Raw genomic sequence first — 19364 nt, 5'->3', positions numbered from 1 at the left:
TGCACACAGGATGCCTCATACATTTAATCCTCATGGTCACCCAAAGGGTTGGATGCTATCATTATTGTATTTTCATTATTATTTTTTAAAAATATATTATCCCCCTCCACCTCCTCATCAGGACTCTGCCAAATTATACGTTCTATGACAGCAGGTACTTTGCTTTCTTCACTATGCTCTATCCAGGATATTTCCTACAGCACAGCGCATAATACATGCTCAATAAAAAGCCGGTTGACTAATGCACTGTAACAAACGCAAGACTAGCTCAAATGCCCAGAACTGGGCAAGGCCAGATACTATTATCATGGGATTTCATTCCACCTCACTTTTTTGTCTCCCCCTGTTTCCTTCATCTTTTTTTTTTAATCTACCTTCTCCTCCTCTGCTCCCCACCCCCACCTCCTGTAAGAACTCAACTGGCCCTTCATTCCCCTCACCCACAATTTGCTTCTAGACCCAACCACACCCTTTCAGAAATCATCCTTTGCTCCAAGATTATGCTAAATTTTGCTCTTCAGTCTCTCGCGAATTCTATTAAAATCGTCACTATGTGTTCAGGTTTTAGGAAAGCTATCTGATTAAAACACCGAGTTCACTCACCCCTTCCTAAGAGAATCCTAGGTCCTCAAAATATTCTATGCAATTAGTGAAACTTTAGGACATATGTAAAATTTCACTAAGAACATTTATCTACCTTTGCCTACAAAGTGCAGCAACAGCGAGATGCGGTCCCCGAGACCGTGGGCTTCACCCACACCCCCCGAAGCCCCTCCCAGGCTCACCAACATGGCAGGCTGCGCAACATGGCCTTGGGTTTCTGGAGCACACACTCATGTCACCTGCTCTGCTCCCCTCCTGCTGGACCCTGCCCCTGCCCCACACCTTGTCTGAAACCTTGTTGACACTTTCTTGGTGTCTGGACTTAGCTGCCCCCTGGTCCAAGTGCTGGGACCCTTGAGAGATGGACGATAAGACGGGTGGAATGGGAAATCTCCTTTCTCACTCTTGACGGAGGGCAGTTAGGTGATGTAGGGCCTCCCCTCTTACGTCCGCTCCCTTCCGGCAGCCCACATCCCAAGACACTGAGAGTGAAAGAAGTCTTCTCTTTTCTGTTTCAGGATCTTAGGATCGGCTGGTCTTTCCTCCCATGGCTTCTCACAGGTGCTTCCTGCCTCCTGCCATGACACTCCATCCAGCTGGATGGGGCTCCTCTCCAGCACTGTCCACCACACTGCTCACTTCTACCTTCTTTCCTGCCTTTACTGAACTTCAAATAATTCATTTGTTTCCCTGTTTACTTATGCATTTATTGTCTGTTTCTTCCCATTGCCAGACGAGGTCCTCAGGGGAGACACTCGGCTTGTCTTTTCCAGGCTGGCTCTCCAGGGTGCTGGATGGAGCCGGGTCTAGCTCACGGTAGGTATTCAGTTAACAATCTCACAACCCCCAAACCTTCAGTATGATCTATCTGAAAGGAGGAAACTGATGGGGACAGCTGCTGTGTGGTCACTAGCCCGACCACGACTGTCCTTGGGTCCACATACAGTCCTGGATGTGTGGCCAGAGCACCCGCACATGTTCAGAATGTCAACAATCCTTACCCGTGAACATTAAGACAGCATTTCCACACATTTTACAGAGAAACTGAAGGGGTCCTTCACTCTCCAGCTCTGTCTGAGAATTCGACTTAGGGGAATAAGGTGAACCGCCCACACCATTAGTTTGCTTTTCCTTAACCAACTGGTTATGTTTTAATTGAACAAAAGTAGAATCTGCAAAAGGTGTTATAACTGGGAATCCCGTCTTACTCAGCTCCTGGGTTTTAGTCCTGCGGTTTCCTCTCCTCTTCTTTCCCTTCTTCCTTTTCTTCTCCTACTTGTAATAATAATTTATAATGCAAAACCACGATGCACGCAGAGCTTCAGTCTCGATGGAAATCTTAACTGCACTGCATGAAATTCATTCAAACTACAGAGATATACAGTTAAGCAACGGGTCTGATAAAATTGCTTCTTAATTGTTCATAATAGGTACTCACAGATTTCACATAATGAAATAAACTAGAATCTTTTCATAACAAAGAACGTTTTTGAATAGTTTTAAAATGACTTATTTTTTTGTTTTTGATTTTTAAAACAATGACCCTTACGTTAAACACATGTATGCGCCACATATAAACTCACTCACACAAATAGACGTTTTTATGTTTGTTACAATGTGCAATAAAATATTTCTACCACGGACAAAGGAAGTGGATTATGGTCAGAGGTGTGCATCCACATGCCCACCTCCACACTGACAGCTGGGTTGTCTGTGCAGGAATGCCAAGTTCACCTGGCACTGGATATGTTCATAATAAGAAGAGCAGATATTTGAGTAATAAGTTCTCTAATTTAAAATTTTTTTATGTTTATTAATTTTGAGAGTGAGAAAGACAGAGTGTGAGGAGGGAGGGACAGAGAGAGAGGGAGACACAGAATCTGAAGCAGGGTCCAGGCTCTGAGCTGTCAGCACACAGCCAGACGCGGGGCTCGGACCCATAGGCTGTGAGATCATGACCTAAGCTGAAGGCAGACGCTTAACTGACTGAGTCACTCAGGTGCCCCAGAAGTTCCCTAATTGAATCCTCACAACTCTTTAATGTCAGGCAGTATGATCATCATGTTACAGAGGAAGAAACTACAGTAAACGGAAGAGTTGAGATTCATACCCCTGCCTGTGGCCTTCTGGAAATCCACTGGGAGCCCTGTAATTGGATACCTTTCCAATGACCTACTTAATGGTCTTTGCAAACAGATTCCTGACATTCCCCAACAAGGAGAACCTAATTTATTTAGACAATCACATCTTGCTAACAAGGATTTGATAACATTATCAATTCTGCTAATTATGCCTTCTGAAGTTTACCTGTTCTCCTCAGTAGAGTGAAATTAAGGGAAAAAAGCCAGAGCAGGAGAGCAAAAAATGAAATTAGGCAGTGCTAATGAATCATATTTTATCCAGAAAGACTCAACTCAACAAATACGCTAGCGAGCCACGTATAAGGCGCTGTGTGGAACACACACAGGAAGAGAACACTTGTCCTACCCTTGAACTGTTCATTTTCATTGTTGAAAATAAGCCAATAATTTTGCCTTAAAGACAGTGTCAGAGTTAGGGTGTTTCTAACTGACGTATGGACCATTCAATTTAGTCATGAAGTTTCACAGAACATCTACCCATTAGCACTAAGAGTGCTTGGTGCTTTAAGGGAAAAAAAGGCCTTGCGCTCCGCCTGCCCCTCATCACTCCAGCAGGGAACAGGTGCGGCCCTGAACATGCCCGGAGACAGAAATGGAGAAACCAAAGGTTTGCACTTGACTTTTAATGCTGAGCAGCACTGATGTATTTGCAATAATGTAAATCTTGCTTGATGGATTATTTTCAAATTAAAACTGGAACCAGCATCAGCTCATGCTACATTTTCATTTGTTCTGATGTAGAATTCACTTAGCATTTAATAACTCACTAAAATGCAAAAAAAAAACCACCTACATTAGAGATAAAAGGTGTTTTCTATTCTAAATTTAACTCACAGGAGGGAAGGAAACACATACACTGACTCTATCCGTAGCACTATGTTCTGTTTTGACACCCATACTTTGAAAAGGGATGGAGACAAACTGAATGGGAATGAAATGTGCTCATGGGAGAATAAAAAGGCAACATGCTATGACCATGAGAAGGGTTCAGGGTTGTCCAAGATAACGGACAGGTCAAAGCATCTCCCTGAGCCTAACTCACAGAACCGGCACTTTTGTCTCTGTTCATTGTTCTTCCTTATTACAGCTTTTTAACTGACCATCATCCCTCCCCGATTATAAGCTCCAAGGGGCTCAAGAACCCTGTCTGTCTTATTCACCTTGGTATCTCCAACAACTGTCAGAATCTGACAGTGAGCGGGGCCTGCATAGTGTCTTATTAATACCCATTGAGTCAAAAAGACACCTGACTGCATGTACCCCAACAACTAGAATTAACTACAGTGGAGATTATGATTCAGTAGGAGATTGAGCATTTTCCAACAGTTAGAACCACTTAAAGCTGGGAATGGCCGTGGAGGTATTAAGTGGAAGTGAGACCATAACTACGCATGAGTGTAGCCAACACAACACTAGCAAACTCCTGAGTCTACTTTAGGAACTTCAGGAACTTTAAGACTGTGATCCATGATCATAACAGAGACCCTTCCCAAGACTGGAGAATTTAAACTAAAATCGTCATGACTCTTCTCTGTGGCTGGGGTTACGTAGACAACTTTTTGAACCAAAACTACTCAACTCTCACATACCTTTTATCTTGCTTTAGCTGAACTGAGGTAACACTGTTTTACTATAAACCACTTTACTTTTTCTATTTACTATGCGTAGACCCGAGGGTTGGCTTAATAGATCCAAAATGGTACTCCTTACTAAAGAAGACTTTATACCATGTTGGCTGGAAGGTGGGAACGAAGCAGACCTTGGAGAACTAATCAAGCTCACGTTCACACCACCACATTTAAGCATAGAAAAGGATCTTTATACTTCACGAAACCAGTGTCTGCTTTTAATCACAGGGTGGTTAGGATACTTACCACAAAAGAATAATAAATCTTGAATCCAGGTTTAGCCACGAAGTAGTCATCGGACTTGAATGTTATTTTGATTTGGTTTGTTCTGGATGTTATCCTGGGAGGCACGTCCTTGTGCCCACACCACCGCCCTCTAATCACGGTGCTGGTCTCAGAGATATCTTCAACCTCCACAAAATCATACCTAGTTCCAATTGGGCACAAATAAACAAATTTTGATTACAATATGCTTTGAAATTCATACTTCCACTGAGAAATTAAAAGTAACATATGTGATTTCTTATGACCTACCAGCTAACGTGACAATGAAAGCCTACAGAGATTTTTAAAGGAAAGCTAGTCTCTGGATTAAGTCTTTCAAATTCTAACTTCAATCATCTGAAAGAACGCTTATACACATTTATCCAGGAGCATTCCCAAATCAACAATAATCAAAATGGGCCACTTTCTGAGCATCTGGCTTATAAGGGTTTCCTAGGATAAGTAATAATTATAATCTGTTGTCCTATTTTTGGAGATCCGGCTTTAATTATATGCCCAAATATTTACTATATAAAGGTTTTCAAACAAATTCCCACTTTTAATTAATCCACCACATCCAGTGCTCCCTGAAGAAATGATCTGTATCTATACGGCATGTAGAATCTGCATTTTATTCCATCATCTCATTACAGAAAATAAATGGTAAAATAAACAGCCCTCTTCCCTTTTGGAAACTGTCTTTTGCAAAGATCCTATAATAAAATAGGATGGTTAACACAGTGAAAAGCACTACGATTTGGGGGAGGGATGTGCTTTAGGCAATAGTGGAAATATCTGGTTAAACCAGGGTGTGGATGAGCCAAAGGCTCTGATGCTGGTCAGAGAAACACAGAACCCCCGGCCTGACGAGGTGGGGAAGGTCTCTTTTGATGTTCCATGTAACCTTCCCATCACACAGCAGCTCCCTTCAGGGGCGCAGTGGACAGCCGCCAGGGACCATCTACCTTATTTTCAGGCACCCCAAATCTTGGGACATTTCACTTGTGAGCTGAACTATCTATCTGTCTTTCAGTTCTCACTCTGCCTCTCCCCAAATGACTTTGAATTCTAATGGCACAACGCAAAGGATGGGCACTCTGGGTGAAGTAGGACATGAGACTCAACGCACTTGGTATCTTCTGCACAAACGCCCAGCGGGATCAGCACGAGAAACATGGCAGCTGGATATGGAGAAAGCCCCCCAGGCAACTCGGAGGTCCTACTGGACCGGGCAGGGTCATGTAAGGACTGGGTGAGCCCAACAACACTGTGACTACACTTCATTGACAGTGATTTACGGGGACCCTCCCATCCTTTTGCCTCAGTTTCCTTCTGAGCAAAGTTTATACAAACTCATCGGCTGGATATCTCTTGGGTGCTGTGTAAAATAATTACTTAATGTTCATATGGGGCTTGGAAGGTGAGAAGTACTCACAAAGAATCATTATTCAAGCAATAAAATATTACAGTGTAAACATTAAGGAGGCTTGGGAACAGATGGTAAGGAAATCAATTGCATTGCATTTTATATACACTATGTGTAAATCATAGTTACTGCAGAAGAATGAGTGTACTTGAAACTTTGTTAGTAACACCAGAGGGGTCACTTTCATGTTTTGAAAATACATCAGCTTGGTTTTTACTCAGGATGAAGCCAGTTTTGGGGAGGTCTGAGGCTCTGATCTCTTTCCCTCCTCTTCCTTACTCCTCTATCTGCCTCCATAAATTCTGAGACACAGGTGGATTTGATGAAAGGTCCAGAGAGAAAACCACCCTTACCGCCTTCTATTTTCAAGGCCTGGACGGTGACAGGGCTCCTCTCCACCGGGATCAAAATCTCAGCTCAGGAGCGGAGACCTGGCCTCCCTTTCATGCTGTCACCTTTTACAATCCTCAAAAAAAATTTTTTTTTTCCGCACCAACTCTTTTTCGAGCACAGAAATTCACTTGTCCCTTTCAAGGTGGAAAAGACACAAGACCCGCTCGAGTTGGTTCTCTCGGTAAACACGATCCAGCTCTTCCTGCCTATATTTGGCTCTGCTTTCTGGGATACGTTACCCTCTGTGGCCCTAGAAAGGACCAGTCACTGCTGTTACTCTTGAAAAAACAGCACCATAATAAAAGCTGTCAGCATAATACATATGCGACAAAGGCTAGCCAAATTGGAGGGAACCTCTTTTTATTATTCAAAGGAAAATAAACCTGCTTGAAAGGATGTAGCAGCTCAGTGGAGCATGGGCAGTGCGGAACCCACGCGTGCGGGCAAGTGCAGGAAGGAAACAAACCCTCCCGTCTCCTCCATGCTAATTAAGTGACAGTGATGCTGTGGGCAGACAATTCAAGGAACAGACTGGGCTTTCTCTGATAAACATGCTTAGAAGGGGAAGGTGGTCAAGCACACTCTTTGTCTTCTGCTGACCCAGAAAAGGACAGGAAACGGACCATCCGAGGCCCAGGATTTCAGGGTGAGGCCCTGATGTGGCCCTTGCCATCGCCACCTTCCCGTGTGTGGGTTACAATGACCGGGGTCATTCCCCAGCCCTGCAGGGCTAGGTGTTCCTTACAGCCCACAGCAGCCTTGCCCCAGAACCATGTGACGTGGCCGTGGTGATGGGGGATATAGAGGCATCTACCTGCTTGAGGCCTGGCCAAGTGAGTGGCCTCCGCAGTCCCCTTCCCGGGGGGCCCTGCGCCCTGGCTCTGACAGGGTTGTACCTGGGTTTTGGTGAGCAGGCCCCCTGCAGAGGCAGCCTGTCCCCCGTGGCATTCTGTCCGCTCAGCTCTGAGTAGGTCCCCAAAGGGAAGCCTGATTGAGGTTTTATACCCATCTTTTCTTCCCCTTGGACGTGACCCCGGAGCTGCACTTCTCCCCGCTTACCTACAAATGTCGTTTTCTGCTTCCTCTAGTCCAAACTGGTTGTCGAAAGCCAGCTGTATCCTCGTCCTCTCCCGGGAGCGCAGGCGCCACGTGAGGAGCAGGTTCCTGGGGTAGCTGCTGGGGAAGCGAGGGCTCTGGACATGGCCGTTTCCTGTCACCTGGATGGTCTCGTCTCTTCGGTACAAGTCTGTGAGGTGATTGCTCTCTGTTAGTAGTCACAAACTTGTAGAAATTAGTATGTTGTTCCAATCACAAGAAAGCAAAAACAAAAAAAGAACAGTTTAAAACATCACATTTTAAAACACGTCTTGGTCTTGTCTAACAACCTGAGGCCGAATGGCCGCTTTCTGGTTCTACACGTAATGAACAGACTCTCCTACCCCCACCTCCCTGACTGCTCTCAAGTCTGCACCTGCTGAGTCACAGTTTGTGCTCTGAGACCTCCTTTCACATAGTTTTTGACTAGGAAAATGAACGGTTACCTGAGAACCGTTAGAACTAGGGTTCATTTAGATCAATATTGAAAGCAGCAAATAATACGGAGCCTGGGTGGCTCAGTCAGTTAAGCGTCCGACTTAAGCTCAGGTCATGATCTCACAGTTTGTGAGTTCGAGTCCCGTGTCGGGCTCTCTGCTGAAAGCTCAGAGCCTGGAGCCTGTTTCAGATTCTATGTCTCCCTCTCTTTCTCCCCCTCCCCTGCTCACGCTCTCTCTCTCAAAAATAAACATTAAAAATAAATTAAATAAGTAATTTCAAATAGTTCATTAACCCTTCCCTTTTTACATGTAATACAAAAAAAACCCCAAAGCAAAACAACAGCTCTGTTCTCTACCCTGACAGTGTGACAATACAGCTTCAGCAAAGAGCCCAGGCAGATTTCAGAAATACTGCTGATCAAATGAACAAGTGAGTGAAAAGCATAAAAGGATCTAATGATGTTTAATGACTACTCATTTTCTATTCAGATGACATTTTCCAGTGGTTTCTCCATCATAAAAGTCATTAGTTCTTTGCCTTAGTTTCTGGAGACTTACAGGCTCAATGCTTGTATTTTCTGTGTGTTGTATGAGAAAGACCTTGTATGGACTTTGTCCCGGGTTCCTGAGAGGGAACTCCGACCCCCTTAGACCCTCCCAAGTGACGGAAGGGTCTCTGCTATTCCTTGTGGGCCCTGCGGACCACATGTGGGTTTACACTGATGAGGCAATTCACCCCTAAACAGTTTCTGGGTGGGGGCTGGCTGTACAGGAAGACGGACCCAAGCATGTGGAGAGAGGGAGAGGGCTTGGAGCCCTGACGTCAGCCTGACCTCACAACGTCCCTGGAGGAAAGGAGCACTGGAGACAGAGCTCTGTCCCATTGGCAGTGGTTCTCACAGTCTTACCCACTGAATGAAACCCCAGTAGAAAGTCTAGCACGGAGGCCTGGGTAAACCTCGGCTCGTGGAGCGTGTGGACGTGCTAGGGGGCACTTCACGCTTGGCCCCGCCCCCCGACCTCACCCTATGTGTCTTCATTGGGCTGGTCATGAAATGTACTCTTATAACAAAACCTGGTAGTAAAACTGTCATTATAACTCTAGGGCCATCTTGAGTTCTGCAAATTGTCCTACCAAATTATCAAACCTGATGGGCTTACAGGGGACCCTGAATCAATAGGCAGTTGGTAAGAAGTATGGGCTTATGGCACCCCAAAATCTGCAGCTGGCATCAGAAGGGCAGTGGGTAGGAGCCGTGCCCACAAGCCATGAACTCTGACCTAAGTCTGGGAGGTCTTCAGGGCAGCCCACGGTGGGTTGGTTTTCACATTCTTCCCAATATGCAGCGTTCTAAGCAGTTTGAATTTTGGCAGACCCTGCCGGGAGTGGGGCCCTGGCTGCAGTCTATTTGCACTTGCCTGCAAGCATTTACTCGGAGGCCTGTCATTCAGCGAGCTGGGTCAGGGAGGCTCAGGTCGCTGGTGGAAACCACGGGAAGGCTGGGATGCTGAGGGCAGCTGGCCAGGCTCCCCAAACACCAGAGGATGGGAGGAGGACAGAGCCGCGAGATGCAAAAGCGCCACCCCTTTCACAAAAGGTCTCACGTGTGGGAACTGCAGCTTTTTTTTTCTTTCAACTCATTCAGTGTTTACCGTGTTGCATTTGCCCAGTCAGAGCCACGCGGACAGAGTGCCAGGAAGGGCACGGGGAGCTGACGGGAGCTGGTGACTTGGACCCAGGACATGAGAGCAGAGCCCCTCCAGCAAGCCCAGCCCTACACTCTCCCTGGGGCGACAGCACTTTTCCCAGCTGACCCTTCCCTCTTCTCTTGCCTTGACCTTACACTGCAAAGGTACCCATGAAAATCACCTGTCTGCTCAACTGTCATACGGGCCTCTTTGGAAATGGGTGAGGGCTATTGGCTAGGAAGAAAATGCCAACATCAACCAGTCAACTGACAATCATTTACTGAGCCCACAGTCTAAACATAATGTTTTGCAGTGTTTTCAACACTTCCGTCACTGGAGATTTACCATCACAATTTGTGCCACATTTTCTTGAGTATTATCATTTGCTTGATATTCCTCTAAACTAATATTTTTACTTTTTAAGTTCATTTATTTATTTTGAGAGAGACCATGAGTGAGCAGGGAAGGAGCAGAGAGAAAGGGAGAGAGAGAATCCCAAGCAGGCTTAGCACCGTCAGCGCAGAGCCCAACGCGGGGCTTGAACTCACGAACTGTGAGATTCGAAGATGAAGTTGGCCGCTGAAGAGAATGAGGGCTGAGACTCCAGGGACCCCAGGAGATGCCTGTTACATTTTTAAGAAAGCAGTGGTGGGGGTGGAGTTTCCTTCTGATACAGTTTGATTAAGACAAAACTGATTCCAGTATTAGAAATACACCGCCCACCTATATTGCTCTGCATCCAGTTACATCAACCTGAAGGCAAAAACTTTTTTTCCTCAAGTTTCGTGACTTATTTTTCCTTAAAAATAAAAACCCTGCCAAAAATAGACACATACACACACATGAATGATAGCAACCCCATTACTAGGGCTTCCTTTGGGCCAGGCATTGTTGAAACGCTCTGCATGTTTCATTTGCAGGATACACTCTTTACACATAGGACACTGTGTGTGTGTGTGTGTGTGTGTGTGTGTGTGTGTGTGAGCAATTGCAACAACTCTGAGACAGTTATTACTACCATTCCACAGATGAAAGTTCTGAGGCACAGAGAGGTCAAGTAATTTATTTAAAGTCACAGAGCTGGTCAAGGACGGAGTCAGAGCACAAACCCAGGCTCTCTGGCCCCCAACCTGATGCTTTCACCTACTCTGCTACAGAAGGTGTTCCTTCTCAGTCTTACATTTGGTAGAGGCAGTTTTAGACCCTTTGCTATGTGTAATCCGCTCTGACTTGTCAATCACACTGTTTACATGTAATTTATAACTTCATGCCAACTCGGCTATTTTTAACAGAAGAGTTATGATAAATTACAGTATAGACCCCAACATACTGGGTTTACCCTGAATGACTAAATCTTATATATGAAGTCACCCTTCTGCATGAAAGCATTTACTGCGGTGTCCAAGCATAGTGAACATCGATGGAGCAATTATTATGTGCCAGGCCCCCGGTCAGTGTATGCTGCTGCATTCAATCTTCGCAACCACCCCATGATATTAGTAAATATCCCCTCCTGACCAAGGAAGCCGAGAGCATTGGAGGAACTTGTAACCTCGGGACACAAAGCTCATGGGGAGTCACGGTCGGACAGTCTACCTTCAGAGCACACAACGTGGGAGCCACTGAACCACAACAATATGAAATACATCACTTTTCATGGAGACTAATTTCCATGCAAGTTTATATGTCCTTATTTTACATTCTCATATAGAAGGAAGTTTACATCCTCATAAACTCTGAGTTATGCATTTGATCTTTTTTTTTTAAAGCCAATTAAAAGAGAAAAAATAAAAGCCAAGTGTTCTATTTGTCGATTCCATTCCCAACCCTTTAAACAAACTCAGCTCATCCGAGCCAGTATCAAGGGAGCTCATGAGAAGTCACTGCAGGCCCCATCATATATGCCTGGGATTTGTCTAGAACAGTCAAGTGGGGTTCCCAAATCAGACTCATTAGCATCACCCGGGAGCTTGGCAGAAATGCACCCTAGTGGGCCCGACCCAGCCCTACTGAGGCAGGAAAGCTGGTGGGGGGGGGGAGACCAGCTAGATTTGCTGTAATGGCCCCTCCAGGTGAGCACAAGGCTCCGTGGTCTGAGAGCCACTCACCCGGCTGACCATCTCCCACAGTCTATTGCTTTGCTTCTTATTCTTGACTTTCCTGTTCCTCCACTTCCTTGCTGTGACTCCACACCTCAAGGTCAGGTTTCCACCAGACCTCCCTGGATGATGTCATGTCTCGGACTCACTTTCCTGTGACCTCCGACCCTCCTCCAATGCATCATGTCTGGTCCACAGCCACCTGTGCACTGACTCTGCGTGTCACCTCTGTACCTAGCTTTCTCCATTTCATGGAATCCAGTCATTCCCAGTCCCTTCAGAGATACATGGTAAACCAGCCATACCATCATGTTAAGAAGAAATGAACTTTTCTCTCTTCTCAGATCATAATATTATCTATGACAACATAAAATGCAGAGGCCAAATGCTGAGTGGCTAAACAAGGATGAAAAGGCTTGATTGCATCGGAACAAACGATGGTAGAATTACCAACTACACCTCCTCACACAAATTCAGTGGAGCGGCACAGGCCTGCCCGTCCACCCCATTGTTCCCATCCGGGAGCCAGAGGCATGCCTGATGTCACAACCTTTCTATTCTGCAGCCATGAGCCAAACACCAAGACTGGTCACTGAGTCAGAAAAGCCCTAACCTGCGAAGGGACAGACCACAAAGCTTCGGCTGCACCATCACCACACACCAGATCACGGCAGCAGCCCGGCCCACGCCAGCGCCAAATGATGTATAAGCCAACCAGTCCCACGCATGACGCTCAACAACCACGATGAGGCTACTTGATTTCTGGAGGGAGCAATACTGGTTATAAGAATCCAATTTTGTGGTCCATCATAAATATAAGTTTATGTAACAAAAATGGAGGCAGTAAATATCACTGTTCTCATTCTGCTTTTTCTTTTAAATTTAATTTTGTTTTGTGCCTTCAACAGGCAATGAAACCAGCCCAGAGAAGTGACAGTGATTTGCTGCAGAGGCTGGTGTGTTTAAGAGTGGTCTTCGGTCCAACCCGCTGTGTTCACACCCCAGGGGCCTTTCTGCCACAGCAGCCACAGCATTCCACACACCATGCCCTCTTTGTGGCTCCCGGTTCTTAAACTCCTACTTCAGGGTCTGCATAACGTGGCATTCTGGAGTCCGTTTGAGTCCAGGTGACGCAACAATTTTCTTTGAAGAGGATGCACCTGCCCATGGTCTGACTGTGACTAAGTAGTCAAGGGCGAGGCAAAGACGGGGGATGGAATCTGAAGTTCAAAATCTCCGATGGGACAGACACTTTGGTCTAACTGTGATTTTACACACAGTTGTATCCTGTCATCTAAAGTAAGAGTATAAATGGGTAATCTAACAAGTTGTTCAAACACACATTTAGGGCGATTTTTTTTCTTTTTTTAATGTTTACTTATTTTGGGAGATAGAGAAAGGGTGAGCAAGGCAGCTGCAGAGTGAGAGGGAGAGAGAGAGAATCCGAAGCAGCCCCACGTGAGGCTCGATCTCACAAATCTGAGCTGAAATCCAGTCAGGAGCCTAACCGACTGAGCCACTCGGGAGCCTGGAAAGTTTTTACTTCTTACGTACTAGAAAAGTATCCCGGGCACCCAACTAGCTACTTCACACATCAATCTGTGCTAAACACACTATGGAAGAATTTAAGTAAATCTTTTGAGGCAGGATCAATGTATTCTGTGTTCAGCCCTTTTGAAAGCTAAGCGAGGCTGGTTAGGTACGGGAGATAAAAAGTGAAGATGCTTAAAGGTGCTTTATGATTTCTTTGAAGGTCTTATAGGCGAGTAAAAAGAAAATATCATACGCAGAAGACTACATTCCTTGGGAAAAAGGACCATGCCTTGTAATGCCAGTGCCTGCTAGTGCAAAAGGAGACCCTCAGATATATCTGAGGGGTGCATGGGGGGCTCCGTCGGTTAAGCTTTGGGCTCTTGACTTCAGCTCGGGTCGTGATCTCTTGGTTTGTGGGATTGGCTCATGCTATCTGTCTGTCTCAAAATAAATAACTTAAAAAATTTTTAAATATATCTGTTAAAGACACACATGGGTGGATGGTTTCTGCATATAATGCATATTCAGAGTTCTTAAAAACTGAGGGCTTTCTCAAAGTAAGACAACAAATAAAAGGTAGCTTTATCAGAAAAAAGGTTGAAAAACGTATTTCTAAAATCTTCCATTTTGATGTAGCCACTGGGCCTGACACTGTGGGGAGAGTTCCACTGAAAGGTCCTTCCTCCTATTCAGTACTATGTCCATCAAAATCCGTGCCACGATGTTCACCAGACAGACAGGCTGCAGCAGGCTTAAAAAACCAGGGACCAAGGAAAACAAGGACGACACCGGAATAAAAGCAGGAGAGTCTGCCGTTGTTTCTGAGTCAGCTCAGATCTACGGGGCAACATGCCAAGCTGGCGGGCTCCTGTGAGCACGGAATCCGGGGCCCCGAGCGCAGCGACATGTCCGGGGGCAGGCGGGCACCTCGCCTAATGTGTTAGGATCGGTATTACCACAATTATCCTTGCATTCTCCCTTCGTGGCTAACAACACAGAATAGAAAAACAGAAAAAACCCTCTAGAATGCAAAACAGTTTCTTCATTAGCAAAAGGCAGCACAGCACACGTCCAAGGCGCAACCAAGAAACACGGAGAGGTGGAGAATACGGAAAAGTGGAGGGCATGGGGCCCCTGATTCTCAAATGAAGAGGTCAATTTGTAGAACAGATCCTCAAACACACCATGGAGATGAAATGGAATTTAATTAGGAGATAATTTATGGAAAAATGATCTCACTTAAAAAGCACAGGGTTGGAGTGCTAAAGGTATCAATTCGACTTCATTAAAAATGTTAACTTAAATATCAGCACAAGAGCTTTTTCAACATTCCCTGCCCCCCGCGTTTCCTAAGGCATGGAAGCTTGCAATCAAGGAGCTACTTCTTCCTGGGTCTGTTGGTGAGGCCAAGGTCACGAAGGAGACTCGGGCACACCTGACCCATGTTCCCATTGGGCACGAGGCTCCCCGGCGCCCCCCATCAGCTCTCAAACAAGTCACCTGTGCTCACCCTGCTTTTGAGCAACTTGGGCGCAAAGCTGATTAAACATCAGCCGTTTATTTAGAATTCTCCAGCAGAGCTTTTTCTAAGAACTCTAGTCGTCATACAAAACCTTTCTAATTATGAAGATTCGGGGAGGAGGGAGTTGGTTGTCTGCCAGTTATGTGTGTGTGTGTGTGTGTGTGTGTGTGTGTTTTAATTACAGTTCCTTTTGGCACACACCAAAGTGTTAATGTTTTGTAAACAAACTTCCTCAGAGTAACAATTTGGAGAGTGTTTCTGGAGAGTAATCACTTGATAATTCCCTGAGCTCAAAATTGTTCTTTAAGAATTTGAGTCGATCAAAATAGAAAAGTAGAAAATTGCCATGAATTCTTTTTTGCACATTTGCCAGAAATGGTCACCAGGGTAGGGCCCAAAGTACGACATGGGAATTACTATTCCTCACCTCACCAGATGTTTTAATGTACGAGGTTTTGCTGTGTCATTGCACAATGGTGAGCAATTTCAGGAGCCCCTCAGAGCCATGGGCCACGCGTTCCAAGACCCCATGGATGCCTGAAACCACAGATGGTATTGAACCCTATATACACTGTATTTTCTCTAAACATGCACACCTCTGATAAAGCTTAGTTTCTACATTAGACATAGTGAAAGATTAACAACAGATACTAATGAACTAGAACTATAAGAAGATATTGTGGAGAAAGTTACATGAATGCGGGTGCGCTCTCTCTCTGTACTGCTAGTGATGATGTGGGGTGATGAAACACTGCGAGGCGAATGACCAGGCTTGTGACAAAGCATGAGACGACTCCTGACCTTTCAATTATCCATGAGAAGGAGGGCCACCTGCTTCCTGAGCACAGATGACCCAGCGCCACTGAAATTGGGGAAAGAGAAATTGCAAATAAGGGGCAGAGAGATTATACTCTTTCCTTCAAAATAGCTTCTACTTCATAGGTATTACAGAAGGTAATGTAAAATTATATTCAAATGAAAATTATGTTTGGTCTAGATTTAGAAAAGTAAAGTTAGTGAAATTAAAGACTGTCCTAAAATAGCCATATGGTATTCTATCGCATTAGGATAATTCATATTAAAGAGGCACCTGGCTGGCTCAGTCGGTTTAAGTGTCCAACTTTGGCTCAGCTCAGGTCATGATCTCACAGCTCATGAGTTTGAGCCCTGCGTCAGGCTCTGTGCTGACAGCTCAGAGCCTGGAGCCTGCTTCAGATTCTGTGTCTCCCTCTCTCTGCCCCATCTCTCTCTCTTCTGTCTCTAAAATAAACATTAAAAATTTCTTTAAAATAAACATTAAAACAAAGGATAATTCACATTAATTAATTCCCCAATAATTCTTTCTTCTGGTATAGCTCTTTGTGTTGTGATGTTGTTTCCATGTGACGGACGAGAAGAAAAATGAATACCACCACTCAGAACTGTGGCAGGTGGGAAGGGGAACTGTCGAGTGGCATGGCAGAAAGTATCACAGATTCAGAGACCTTTTCACTTGTCCTAATGTGACACGTAGAAAACAAGACAATCGTAACGACAAAGATTTCCTGCTTTGATCACTGCCAACACAGCTCAGAGACATAGAAAGGTAACAGACAAAATAGAAAAGAAAGTCAAACGCAGGAAAAAGTAGATTTAGCCTTTTCTCTAAGATATGAAACATCATATCCTTACGTTGTCAGGAAGACTGAAGTATGAACTCTGAGTATTCACAGAGAGTGAGAATTTTCTGAAGGCATTTTATAGGGCAAGCTTCAGAAGGAAGCAGTCAGTCCAACAAAACCACCTCAGAATCTGAACACTGGGGACCAAAGACAGGGATTCTGAAATAGCCCAGGGATTAAAAACTTGATTCATGTGATGAAGCAAAGCATTTTTCCAGTCACATTTGACTAAAGATTCATCAAACCCAAGAAGAAAACTGGGAGTTAATATAAGGATCCTTCTTATTTGTGCTCTGTATATACCTATGTCTATGTTTGATATGTGCATTAATTACCTCCCATGTAATAGACATGAACCGTTATGTATATTCTATAATCATGCTTACGTGGTTATTAAATGGCATGGCCTTGGTGTTATTTACAGAATGAGTCATTTTTCAATACCGAAAGTCACTGAATTCCAGAACAGTTTTTCACATATTAGTGGTTCATCCTTCCGTCCTTCCTTCTTTCCTTCCTTCCTTTATTTCTTTTTGAGAGAGACAGCACAAGTGAGCAAGGGAGGGAGACAGAGAGGGGAGACAGAGAGGGGAGAGAGAGAGAGAGAGAGAGAGAGAGAGAGAGAGAGAGACAGAGAGAGACAGAGAGAGAAATAGGGCTCACCCAAAGGGGCTTGAGCTCACCCATTGTGGGATTAGAACTCATGAGCCACGAGATCATGTCCTGAGCGGAAGGCAGATGTTTAACTGACTGAGCCACCTGGCGCCCCTACATATTAATACTTCAAAATAGGGAACTATTTTAGGATTGTCCAACTGTTAGGAAGTGGAGCGGGTTGGGACTGAGTTTTGTGTGTGTATAAGTTTAGTCATGCTTAAGAGAGAACTATCCATTTTACTTCAAACTCAGACATTTTCATTTGCAGCACCATTTCTGGATGAAGTATAATGCATATTTGGATATCTAAGTGTCACTTCAAACACCTTTATAAAGTTTGCATTAAAATGGAGCACTAAAATTAAAGAGTTTTTGTGCATACAAATGAGTGTGAGAAAAGAAACAAAAAATATAAATATAATGGAATGTGGAGAAATGATAGTTTATCCATATTTTCTTGTAAAGAAATAATCAAGTATTTTACAGGACCAAGCTGAGAAAATATATACAAGTATAGAAAGCTGAATTTTGACTTGTCACTGGGCCTTAAGAAAATAAATTCCCTCCCTACCTCAGACAATAAAATTAAAGGCAGTAGAAATTACCATATATCTCAGAATAGGTCAAAGAATTGTCAAAGCTATGACATATTAATGCAAATAACTCATACATTGTGATGGTGATAAACATCTATCTGCCAAAAGCTGATAGCTCTCAAGAGAATCAGTTGCTCTAGAGACCCGTAACTCACGTTAGCCAAAAATGATATGACAATTAATTAAACAGGAAATGCAGATGGACTCCCAGTGTTCCTCAATCTTGCTTAAAATTCCTTTCAGGCCTACCGGCACCTGGATGGTTCAGTCAGTGAAGCATCCGGCTTCGGATCAGGTCATGATCTCACAGTTTGTGAGTTCAAGTCCTGCATCGGGCTCTGTGCTGACAGCTCAGAGCCTGGAGCCCGCTTCTGATTCTGTCTCCCCTCTCTCTGTCCCTCTGCCTTTCACACTCTGTCAAAAATAAATAAACATTAATAAAATTCTTTTGAGTCCTAAAAGTACTGAGCTAAGCAAATCAACACACACACACACACACACACACACACACACACACACACACACACAGGTTACAAGAAAGGTCATGTAACCTTGGCGCTCCGTCTCACTACTGAAGGAGAGAAATAGTTTTGAAGACTGTTGAGACTCAATTCAAAAAGGCCTAGTCTTGGGCTTTCACTGGAGTAATGCACTAAAAGAGATTGTACTTTTATGGATCAATTCACGCTATTACCATTGTTTCCCCCAAGAAGCTCCCACAGGAGCAGCATTGGGTTTTACGGTGGATGGTGCTCGCAAGTGAAGCCAGCCTTCTGTTTCTCGTCCTATCTCATGTGAACAAGTCTCTTCAGTAGTGTTACCCAATCCGGCGGGCCTTCTCCCTGGAATCTTCCCTCGTCCTCTGCAGTGAGGAGAGGTTAGACCGCACAGGCCTAAGTCTCACTGGTTTTAACAACAAAATTTTATTTCTTTTCGGTTTTCAATTTTTTAAAAATATTTTTGAGAAAGAGAGACAGCATGAGCAGGGGAGGGGCAGAGAGAGACACAGAATCAGAAGCAGGCTCCAGGCTCTGAGCTGTCAGCACAGAGCCCGATGTGGGGCTCTCAGAGCTCACAGTGAGATTATGACCTGAGCTAAAGTCAGAAGCTTAACCAACTGAGCCACCCAGGTGCCCCCCAAATTTTATTTCTTGCTCATTCTACACATCCATCCACTTTGGCTTAGTGGGGTCCTGCTTTGTGTTTCCTCACTCAAGGGCCCGAACTAATGAGGCATCATGATTGTAATTTACAGTCATGGCAGGGGGACTCTAGGGGGTGAAGAATTACCCACTGGTTGTCACGGGGCCAGGCCTAACCTGCAGCAGGGCAGGCACCTGGAAGTGATCACCAGAAGGGTCTTCTTGCTTCCCCCATGGTGAAGTGAAGGCTTGACTCGTCTATTTCCCAATCAGTAGCATAATCTAGCCACACACTGAATAACATCCCACTGCTTTTTTAAGCTAAATCATTGTAATGGTGGTGGGAGAGATGGTCAGGAGAGAAACCAGTAGGGGCAAGGACTTCCTAGATGAACCCTTGATGGCTAGGGAGAAAGAAAAATGTTGCTGAGAAAACTAAGTTAAACAATTAAGACATGGCTATATACACATACAT

The 19364-nt window shown here is 44.6% G+C and overlaps 1 protein-coding gene across 2 annotated transcripts in view; it reads right to left on the bottom strand.

Annotated features, from left to right (window-relative positions):
- Positions 1-19364, bottom strand: part of PDGFD (platelet derived growth factor D) — a 212223-nt gene that overhangs the window by 60942 nt on the left and 131917 nt on the right. The window contains exons 2-3 of one of the 2 annotated variants that reach the window (XM_029956960.1): positions 7515-7719; positions 4619-4799 (exon numbers count right to left, since the gene is read on the bottom strand). In XM_029956960.1, coding sequence (XP_029812820.1) covers positions 4619-4799; positions 7515-7719 — 386 coding nt within the window. The remainder of the gene's footprint in view (positions 1-4618; positions 4800-7514; positions 7720-19364) is intronic. The other variant, XM_029956961.1, reaches the window with a different exon arrangement.

The sequence above is a fragment of the Suricata suricatta genome, chromosome 11, assembly GCF_006229205.1.
Source record: "Suricata suricatta isolate VVHF042 chromosome 11, meerkat_22Aug2017_6uvM2_HiC, whole genome shotgun sequence".
NCBI lineage: Eukaryota > Metazoa > Chordata > Mammalia > Carnivora > Herpestidae > Suricata > Suricata suricatta.
This window is presented reverse-complemented; position numbering and strand designations above follow the sequence as displayed.